At 39.6% G+C, this 11508-nt stretch overlaps 2 protein-coding genes across 2 annotated transcripts; both read right to left on the bottom strand.

Annotated features, from left to right (window-relative positions):
• Positions 1–3911: 3911 nt before the first annotated feature.
• LOC132561192 (uncharacterized) lies at positions 3912–6593 on the bottom strand. Its single transcript, XM_060225919.1, has one exon. The coding sequence runs from the start codon at positions 5642–5644 to the stop codon at positions 4718–4720; it is 927 nt and encodes a 308-aa protein (XP_060081902.1). The 5' UTR covers positions 5645–6593; the 3' UTR covers positions 3912–4717.
• LOC132561188 (uncharacterized) lies at positions 5788–9102 on the bottom strand. Its single transcript, XM_060225916.1, has one exon. The coding sequence runs from the start codon at positions 8950–8952 to the stop codon at positions 5788–5790; it is 3165 nt and encodes a 1054-aa protein (XP_060081899.1). The 5' UTR covers positions 8953–9102.
• Positions 9103–11508: the final 2406 nt, after the last annotated feature.

Below are 11508 nucleotides of genomic sequence, written 5' to 3'. Positions count from 1 at the left end.
TGTATCGATGAGTCATTAAGACGGACTGTTATTTAAATAAAGTAAAAAGTCCCATTGTTTTTCCTATCAAAGTACTCTACTTTTACTTCGAAGTAAAGGATTTCATATGTAATTAACTAAATTGATGATAAATTTACGAACATTTCCACATAGCGACAAAGTTATAACCAAAACATAGTCTTCAGTATGTGAATATCAACAATCAACGGAGTTTATTTATTTTAATGCCTTAGTTGTTCTGTTTTGTTTGCTAGTTTTTGTTTTTTTTGTTTTGTATTTGTTTTGTTTTTTGTTTTTAATTTTTAATAAGCTTGACTCTAAACATTTCGTTCGTATATATACAATGGAATTTCAAAGGTATATGTAGAATTCACGACTGACATTTCTAACACCGGTGTGAACATATACTTATCGATTCAGTAAAAAAACAATAATGACGAATCATGCAAGCGTTATTGTACAATATATATATACTATGTAGACGTTGAAACTTACATGTACAATCACTAATAACGAGAACAGACCGAGACATTCAATTTTGATTTCGTTTTATCTGTGTTCAGAATGCTTCCCGATACTTTCGGGAATTTTAAAGAGGTCGGACGAGACGTCCATGTAATACAATAATTGATATAAGAGCTATTCGGTTAGATTTTCAGAAAAAATGTGTACGGAAGTGATAACGCACAAGTCATGGCTAATTACTTTGTTGTCTGTAAACATTGTTTGTTTTTCAATTGTTTCTCAGTCAATATCCATGTTTCTTTGAATAATTTGTAGAATCAGTTTCTTGTCAATAACTTCAGAATTACACGGTACCCTGTGACCATTGGGTAATGGAATTATTGATAATTGTTGAACTTTGCAAGGTTATATAAAACATCTTCTCACGCAAAATTTATTTCACATCACACTTAAATGAAAATACAGTCATGTACACACATATTTGTTCGTATACCTATATAAATATGGAGAGGGATAATGTGTAATTCAAGTAAGATCTAAATTTTTATACCCCCTCCCATGAACCAATGTTCTTTACACAGCTCATATTCAGGCCTCTACGCCACCACAAAGTGCCATACATACCACTTGGCTCGTTATCATTAGGTTTACCTTTACCCTGGACAAAGATAATAACTGATTAACGCCTCAGGGCGATTAAATTCCACACCTCAGCAGCAGGCCCTTTTTATCAGCACCCCCATCCCTCCTATCAGAGATGACATTCAAAATTTCAATATTGCTTCATTGATTTAATTATGTAAGTAAACCACGAATTATCACGTGGTACCTTTCCCTACCCAATCAGACATGACCAAACAGAGACATTTAGCTTTCAGATTCAAAATTACAAATAGACATTTTGCCCAGTGACGTATTACACAAGGATAGTGAATGCTTTTTTTGGTGTTAGCTTTTATGTTCGTTCATTGAGCCGGAAAGACCTTTCCTTTGCCTTCATTTACTACAAAAGGTATGTTGTCTTTGCACTGACCGACCTGACCAGAGGCAATTTGTTGGCCAGTGGAAAAGGAATCTCATTTCCGTATCAAAAATAGTAGCAATAAATCAAACTGATGAATCATAAAATTATATTGGTCAAACGAAAAATTATTGAGATTTTTAGTGCCACGCAAATTACTTTCTTCAATAAAAGATAATATATCAGTTGTGAATAGCTCCAACACACGTTTTTTGTTTTGATTTTTTCTTTTTTTTTTTTGTTTAAACATAAAGTTAACAGAAAGTATTTGTCATAAATTAATTTGAAAATTGAGATTTGTACTGTACTGTTTTTCAAAAGATTAGTTAGGAACTTTTGCAGGAAAATGCTATTATATAAAAACAGCAAGATTAACAGAATTTATTTGACACAGTATTTCTATTCAATATATTTCACAATACAATCATCGTACAGAAAATATCAATTTATACGTTATAATTAGCACGTTTCGAGACGATCATAATTATCAGATATTACTTGTAGAATTGATTTTTTATTTAATAATCATTTTATTGCAGAAAGTTCGTACAATAGTAGTGGGCACAGGTTTTACCAACTTATAAAGCCCTCTCCAAAACAAAGGTTATACACCAATACTTAAACTGCAAGCAAAGTAACAATATATATAATTTTTTTATTGAAATATAAGGGAAGGACTGAAGAGAAGGAAGGAGGGTAGGTAAGGAAGGAAAAAGGGGGTATATAGTACAAATGAGGAAAGGTGGGGAATGCAGATAACTAGCCAAATCGCTAAGATGCACCAAAAAATTTTTGAACAGCTCTAGCTAAAAGCGAGTTTTCAGCTGAACTTAGCCTTACGCCTCCGTTTATAAGAACGTTTATCGAAATATCACCCGGATACCACGACAGTTCGGTAAATAGGGTGTTACGAATTTGTATATAGTTGGTACAGTGAAGTAAGTAATGAAATGAGTCTTCGGAGGGATGTCCGCAGGAGCAAGATGCAGAGTTCGTGAGATTAGCTCTGAATAGGTTATAATTGAGTGAGCTTGCTCTATTTCTCAAACGACGAATATTTAGCTTACGAGGGCCATATGATAAATAGCACGATTTAAGCTTGTTGGTGCTTCTTGTACATAGTTTGGTTTTAAACAAATTCAGTGAATCAACAGTTGTTAGAGACTCATCTAATCCATTCCAGAGATAAGTTGTAGAAGGGAAAAATGATTTACACATAGACTGAAGACGGTATGTTGGCTGTCGTACCTGATTTGCGTTTCTTAAGTTATACCTAGTGAGATTGCCAATATGTTCAGGAAGAAAATCAGTGAGGAAAGATGTTGCAGTCCCGTTAATCATAGTATAAAAAATGGACAACTTACGATGTTGACGTCTTAATTTAAGTTCTTCCCAATCCGTTTCTCTTAATAGTAAGCCAGATCTAGTATACATGTATATGAGTAAACCAGTCACAATTTGGGCTGCATCTAGTTGGATTTTTTTTCGATATTTGATGACATAGTAACTCCACAATTATCCCATACTTCGCAAGCATATTCTAATAATGGCCTTATGTATGCGAGATGCATTTTTTACAAAGTGTTTCTGTTAAGAATTAATTTTAACCTATACCCTTCTACTAATTTCTTCTACATGTTTATTCCATGTTCAGTCACTACTCAGTACGACTCCTAGATGTTTGTGTTGATCTGTAAGTTCAATATACGTATTGTTAAAAATAAAGTGGGGTTGGTTTTCAAGTTGTGTGTTTGTTATTATCGTTATTTCTGATTTGTATGGATGAAAAGACATCAGCCAATCTTTCGACCATTTTCCTAATTTTCTCAGATCACTATTAACTGCTAATTCTATGTCACCTATATTTCGAGAAGAGTAGGAGAGTGACGTGTCGTCAGCAAACAAGCGTGATAAAGATGTCAGTTCTGTATAGATATCATTCATATACATTAGGAAAAGTAGGGGCCCTAGTACCAACCCTTGTGGAACTCCTGCAGCGGTAGAATTCACACTTGTAGAAGTGGATACAAATCATTTATTTGAACAAGTTTGATGTCATTTCATCCTAGGATGATAATGACATGATTAATATGAAAACTGTCATGACCTCCAGGTCATTAGGAAGATAGTTTTTCATCCTAGCATGTTTCTGGTGCAGTATGGTAAGACTTACGACCTCTTGGTTATTGAGAAGTTGTTCAAGATTTAAACACTTGTGACTGATGTGTGACACGGGTCGATATCATTTGCGTGATAAACTTCGCAGCCTAATGCTTATTGGACAAGTGCCTCTACAATTTAAGCAATAATCAAACTATTGAATGCACTTGCATGCACGAATCATGAAGGTACGGAAGCGTATTCCGGCCAAGGTGTGGTCTTCTCTCCACTTCGTGCCCGAAAAGAAAACTCAAACCCGCAAATACTCATTTGCCGTACTAGCCCGTCACGAATTAGTGCAGTAGGCGTTTAATAATACATGGTGTAGAAAATACATTGTACGTACGAATCTCACTCCGACAGACGTGACGCAAACGTCCCTAACGCACACACTCCTCACCCACGAGAGCGTCCTAGACACTCCATACTCACCTCCCATCACAGAATGTATCGCGCGCCCAGGAAAAACCGGAGATAATCCCCGGAAACCTGTGTCCAACGGGGCTGGAATCGATTACCTCCAATTGCAATACGTTCTCCGGGCCGACACAAGGACCGGTGTCGAAAAAAAAAAAAAAAAAAATAATAAAAACAATCGTTCTACCGGAGCGCCACTAACACAATATCAGCCAATCACACTCCCACTAAGCATACCCAGACTTCCAGATTTCCTCGCCAGGAATGCAAGCATAAAATAGCAAGACTAGAAAACGGAGCAAACCAACTACATATAATAATACTGATAGGCACACTAACTAACTAAATTAACTGGACTGCACTGCTAGACGGAGAGCTAGAGAATGACTATTCACCCGCGCACCCACCCTTACCTGGGCATACGCACGTGCTCTACGTGCCTGAGAAGACGAACTATTCCCGCTATACTACCGAAACGCGGGAATATTTAAGTCTTCTCTCCACTTCGTGCCCGAAAAGAAAACTCAAACCCGCAAATACTCATTTGCCGTACTAGCCCGTCACGAATTAGAGAATTAACAAAGAAAGGGCAAGGGGGTTGTGGTTGGGGAATACCTAACCGCCTTTGAATAATTGATCAAATAACCATATTAATTACAAACCTAACTTCTGTGTTACCAGTAAACGAGACTCCAAAGAGTCAGCGACATAACCATCCTTGCTAGATTCGCCTTTCCAGCGGCCATGCCTCCTGAAACATCGATCGTTCACTCCGTTGTTGGCGGCCACTGTGGCGCCCCCTGCTCTGAGCGAGTGTAAACCAAAATTTGTATCATTGGAAACTAGTTTCAACCTTTTCATGACAGCTTGCCTAGCCCCTGTGTAACTAAGTGGCTTATTTTTGTTAATAAGCTTACAACCCTGACCGGAACGATAAACTTGCTTAAACAAAAAATGATCCGAACTTAAGTCAATTTTTGATAACTCAACATACCTTGATAACATGGTGTACGGACAAGCTACAGTCGAACCTTTACTGATGACCACTTGACTACCAAAGCGATATTTGTCTGTTTTACTTTTCCTGATATTGAGCGTTAAATGCCCCTCGAAAAACTGAACATCAGAGCAACGCAAACTACTGAGCTCGTTAAAACGTAAAAAACCGGAAAACCCTAACAAAATCATGGCAAGATCTCTCACTACCAACAAGTCATTCTCATTCAAAAACATTCCACACAAATTGATCAAAATGTCAGTCGTGACCGGTTCCTTTTTGCAAACAGGATTTTTAGCCTCTCGTTTGGAAAATTCAATTAAGTTCTGTACGAATGAGTTTGTTGTAGGGTCGATGTGTCCGTTAAGATTGTGCACCCATTTGATAGCATATACTGCAGACGACACCACTGCGTAAGTCCCTCCCTTTTCCAATAAAGAATTTAAATATAATGCCACGTGTATGGGATTTGCCGGGATAGACGAAAAACCATGTCCGGAAATGAAATGTTCCCATTTCGCGAAAGCTCCATAGTACTTGGTGCCTGTGTTGACACTCCTGCTTAGTAAAAGTCTGCCAGCCATACCCTCGGTCAGAGCGTGCAGATCGGAACCCTCCGTTACCCCAGAAGCTTTGACGGCATCGCTGATCGACTTCCTCAGTCCTATGCCTGTAACAATAAACACAGTAAAACAATGCTCAGTATGGTATGAACATGTGTAAGTTTTCAATGTCTAAAGTCTAACCGGAGGGCCAACATGTCGAAACCCAAAATACTGGCTCCGAAACATCCATTGTTCCCCCTCCCCCTCAGTGTGACTTTTCTACTGGGCAGTATACGATAATCTACTATGAAAGAATCGAAAGCCCCATCCTTAGGACACAATAAGTGCCAGTATGCCGCGCTCCTCCAATGGGGGACAATTATGGTCCCATAAGCTCCTTCGTCCCTCATTTTGCTAACCACACCGCAAACGAGTCTAGGGGGAGGTACTAACCAGTTGTTGACTCCCTGCCATCTTACCGTGAAAGCATCGACTGCCTCTGTACCCGGGCACCACCACTTGGAATTAAAACGCACACATTTGCTGTTATAATCTGTCGCGAACCGGTCGATTTGATGTGGACCCCATAATAACTGACACTCCTCAAAAACCCATGACTGCACCGACCAATCGTCACAGTCTTTACATCTACTCAAGTAATCGGCGGTACTGTTACTAATCCTTGGTAGCCACTGTGTACTAACGCCCGTGTTATTATAATCCAACACCTCGTTAATCTCACGTGCGACCCTCTGTAGGTCTGGCTTCCTGCTACCAGTTTTCACTATGGAACAAACGTTTCTGTTATCTGTTAACAGTTTTACCTGCTTACCTTTGACCATATCGACCTTAGCCAACAACACCCTTTTGACTGCTTCTAACTCTCTCCAAGTTGAGCTATACCTTTTCTCCCGTTCATCCCATGTTCCCAACGCGACATGTTTATCCATGTGGTAAAGATCCCTTACTGTAGGAAGAGAGCGATCCAAAACGCTTACCTCGCTGCCCTGCAGACCGATCACGTCACTCACTGGGCCACCTACTAGTCCTCCCGTGGGACTAATACTGCTACCGTAGCAAAACCCGGGTCTCGGAGACCCCCTAACACCCTGGGTGCTGTTGCATTGACCAAGAAACTCGAACGTTTGACCCCATTTTGTTCCATCATGATCATGGCCTAAATATATCCGGGGTCGGACCTCACAAGCCCCCTGGGGGTGTTGAAAAACATCTGTACCATGTACCGTTACAAAGTCCCCCTGGGGGATTACACCTTGGTAACATTTGCTTGCACCTGTCTCGATACTGTTTGTATCGTGTATGTATGTGCACCCGTTGACACCTTGCGTCACTCCAACATGCTCACACCTGCCTGATGTGTCCACATATTGAACATAACCCCCGTATCCCTCACCGGATGCATCAGTACAAAGTATGGCGTCACAGACTAGGTGTTGCTTTAACTGTGAACCCTTATCGTTCAGTGCCTTTACGTTAGACAACCAAAATTGGATCTCGTCTAGAGCTCCCGACGTGAGCAAAACACGCGCATTCCAACTGGCTCTAGCCAATACACACCTGTACAACTCCCGTGTACGTAGTCTAGCCACGTGACCGACAACACCTTGCATTGATATGACCTGACCTACTATGCCCGCTATGTACCTGGCCGAGAGCAAAGGCAGGTCTTTCTGTTTGACATGTGTCATCGTATTGGTCAGCCAATACAAAAGCCGCTCGACACGACCCGACGTGACCCTGACCACGCCTTCTCCCATCGACCACGTGTAACCTAACCACGTGACATGCTGGGAAGCTACCCAATTGGACTTCTCCTCGGCTATGAGAAAACCGTAATCGATCAATGCCTGTCTGACATACCTACTGGACTCGTTAGCCCCGCCCTCTGTCTCGTGACCTCCAATACCGTCGTCCAAATACATGACCAATTTGTGACCTAATAAACGGATAGATTTGACCACCTCCCTTAGAACCTTGGTAAACACGTAACCAGCAGTAGAGATACCAAACGGTAACACATTGAAAACAAACTGGCGTGTTTTGCCTTCCACTTCAAACTCAAAACCGAGAAATTGCCTGTGCTCTTCAAAAATTTCGATATGGTGGTAAGCAGACTTCAAATCAAAAGTGAACAAAAAATCTCCTGGCTGGAAAACATCCCGTGCTACCCTTGCATCGTCGTATTTAAACTTGAATTTATGCAAAAAAGGGTTTATGTGCCTGCAATCCAAAACTAGGCGGGGCTTACCTGATTGATTGAAAGCTACAGTGAGCGGATTTATGACCGCGGGCTCTGACGAAACTTCCGACACACAACCTAACCGTAAAAGCTTAGTTATCTCCCCCACGACAAAATCGGGGTTATCTTTTGCGGTTTTGTTATTTGACAAAGACACCCTTGGTGGAATTTCGTGAAAAGGAATTTTATAACCTCTCTCGATGATAGATTGTACTACTTCAATGGTACCTTGGTCTGCCCAATACTGGCTCTTACCCTTCAAGCGCCCCACTGGCGAAGTATCACATGTGACACGTGGAGCGTCCTGTGTCGCCCCTACCTTACCTGCGTCCTGCTTCGCCGATACTTTTTCATGCATATCAAATAAAGAACCACTTATCTTATATCCGGATACAGCCGAGGCGACTCCTTTGATTTCCGGACACTCTTGTCGCCAATGTCCGGCCTTTCCACACCCAAAGCATGTACCGGGCTTGGTCCCGCCCCGTGGGAAAGGACCTGTTCTGTCGGTCGTAGTAGCGGCGTTTGTCTGGCTCCTGGACACAAAAGTCTCTCTTTGATAAGGGTTGAAACGCTGTCTTCCCCTGCTGGACTTTAACTTTTCCGCCTTTGCCTTTTTAACTGCCTTGGAGCTGGCCCTGTCGATTTTCCTTTCATCGTCGGAGTCCGACGCTATAGGATTTGCTACATACTCATCGACGGTTTTCCAGCCTGCTTCAGAACTGTCCGCCAACTTAATTAGCTTGTTGCGATAGTCTATAAGCGACATACCCTCCTGTATCTTAAGCCTGGCGGTGTCCATGTCCGTACTGACGGCCTGCGCGGCGTCCAATAATTTCCCGCGCACTTTGGTATTGAACTTGTACTGTTCCTCGCAACTTCTCTTTTTGAATTTGTAGGTATCCGTACACTGAATTGTTTCTTGTATCTTGTTTAAAGATGCCTCAGAATTTTCACACATTTTTCTCTCAAACGAGCTCAACTTTTGTGAAATTAATGTATCCAAATGCCCGAGTATTTCGTTTTGTGACTTTCCAACCGCAGCCTGTATCTGGTCCGACAGTGTGCATAATGAATCGTTCTGCATGGTAGAAACTATGATACTATATATATGATAGAGACATTAACTGGACTGCACTGCTAGACGGAGAGCTAGAGAATGACTATTCACCCGCGCACCCACCCTTACCTGGGCATACGCACGTGCTCTACGTGCCTGAGAAGACGAACTATTCCCGCTATACTACCGAAACGCGGGACTATTTCTTTCGGTCAGTGGGTTCAGGATTTCAGGGTTTTCTGCAACCCATGACCTCTGTAACCCTTGCTCCTACCACAGTACATTGGTACAGTGTTGGTTTCTTTTTTTATCCTCCCCTATCCCAAACACACAGACTCTTACTTTCACCCATATGCAAAGACTCATAAAAACTAAGAACTGGTATGTGATGGTAGAGACATGAATGGGTTTAAATTTCATTCAGCACATTTAGCAACACCGACCAAAATACACAAGTGTATGTTAAGTGTAGACATTGATGTGTCTGGGATACAAGAAGCATTGTTGTAAAATAGCAGTAATATAAGTAGGTAGGTAAGGATGATGACTGATAGAGAACTATCTCCACTGCCAGGTCTCATTGGTAACTAGAACTCACATCAAAAAGACTTCACCTCAGTATATATCAACCATACAAATGAACATGACTGTTTTTCTTTAGTCTGAAATATCACAAGTTTCAATGACAGCCTAAACTAAGATTGGTTATTGATAAAGCCTCTATTGATAAAGTGTTTGTTACATTATAACTAGGAATACAATTTCTTATGAATTCAGGCTATCAAGTGATTCATTTTTCCCTATTCAGAGTGAGAAAGAGTAATATTCCTGTGATTTAATTCTATATAAGTTTTATTAATTTTTTTTTTTTTTTTTTTGAGAAGTATTGAGTTTTTATATTGAATGGCTATCCTTCGTTTGTGGAATGCTTGTTTAAATATGTTTATTGTTAACGACTGCTGGTGCCCTTTGTAATTGATTTTGTTCTTTGTGAAACAATCATTTGTGCTTAACTAACTGTTGCATGTTTGTACTATATTCTGATATCAAAGTCCTATTTAACAAGTTAGAAGCAAAATGATTTTTAAAAAAAAAATAATGTGTCCAACAGTTTGACGTTGAGGAGAAATAATAGCCATTACCATTACCTAATGTCGGTTGTAATGAGATCTGCCCCGAGAAATGATTTTTTCACTTGTCATTGTAAGAAGTCTTTGTCATGGAGAGTCATTTTCAAATTCAAGGATTTATTGTGATAAAAAAGGGTGGTATGGAGATGGAGAGGACTTTTAGCTGGTAGCTATGGCGGGTGTTGTTTTTCTCTACAGGAAGTAGATGAAGGTTATCAAGATTCACTTAGTCTATCAAATCAGTTTTTACAAGATGTCCTTAAGAACTGAAATTTTGACCTTTAACGCTTCAAGTCAGAATGTAAAGAAAGATCTCATTAAAAAGGAAATGTGATCTAGTAAGAATTTGAACAAGAGTTAGAATGATCAAGATTAGAGTCGTAGTTAAGGAGCTTACCTCTATATAGGTATTTGGTAAACAAGGCTATCATATGTAAAAAGTTGAATTTTTTTAAAACACATCAAAGTAAAAATAAGTATCTTATTAGGTGAATGTTATCACAATAAAGATTGGTTTATGTAATCTAGTTATTATTTTCTTAATCTTTGCTGCTGTTACCAGTCAAGCATGACCTCAAAAACAATTTTGATAATTTTCACTTGTTTAACCATTTTGATGGCAAATGAAATTGGATAGCGTTGAGAAGTATTTAGCTGTTCGTGGATGACTTGACAGTTAACGCTATCATTGTGGTTACTGGGGTTTGACAAACTGTTAACTAATAATAAATAAAAACATGTTGTATTATGTTGTCAGGCAATATACAACATTGTCTGCTCACAAACAGGATGTTGTTTCCATTCAATAGCTGTTTGTTGATGGCAATATCATTAAACAGCAGTGATCAGCACTCAGTATATTCCTACCACCACTATTGGAGTAGCAGTAAATTCAGTTCCAACCTTTCCCTTCAAATTTATCACGCATCAGTAGACACTAAGGTGGCCTTGTATTAAACATGGCCGCTGGTATCAACTCTGCTTCACACCTTTTGACCTAGAAATCTGTATGTTTCCTGACAACTTTATGTGAGAAGATTTGCTGAACACATATAAAGATATTTGATAGCACAAAGAAAGTTTGTTTCTGTCAGAAATATAGAATCCGCAGGTCATCGTTAATTGAAAATGACTGAAGGGTTTAATCAGGGACTGTTTACATAAGATGCAGATAAATAAATACTATTTCATTACGATTGTAAATATGTATACACACTGTTACCTAAAATAGCTGAAATGTGTTTTTGATTAGTGCTGTTGATCTAATGCCACTTACTGGGTAGATTTCTACCTTTGTTAAGGTGTATGGTTATGACACTATGTATATACAATGGTGTACAGTTTACATCAGTGGTGGTCGTCCTCAGGTTCAAAAAGTAGGCTCTTTTTAAAAATCACCTGAGAGATTGATAAAACAAAAATACAGGTCCCTCTCCTAGTTAATATTAAAAGG

The sequence above is a fragment of the Ylistrum balloti genome, unplaced genomic scaffold (genome assembly GCF_031769215.1).
Source record: "Ylistrum balloti isolate Yb309-2 unplaced genomic scaffold, AGI_CSIRO_Ybal_v1 Utg371170, whole genome shotgun sequence".
Taxonomy (NCBI): Eukaryota; Metazoa; Mollusca; class Bivalvia; order Pectinida; family Pectinidae; genus Ylistrum; species Ylistrum balloti.
This window is presented reverse-complemented; position numbering and strand designations above follow the sequence as displayed.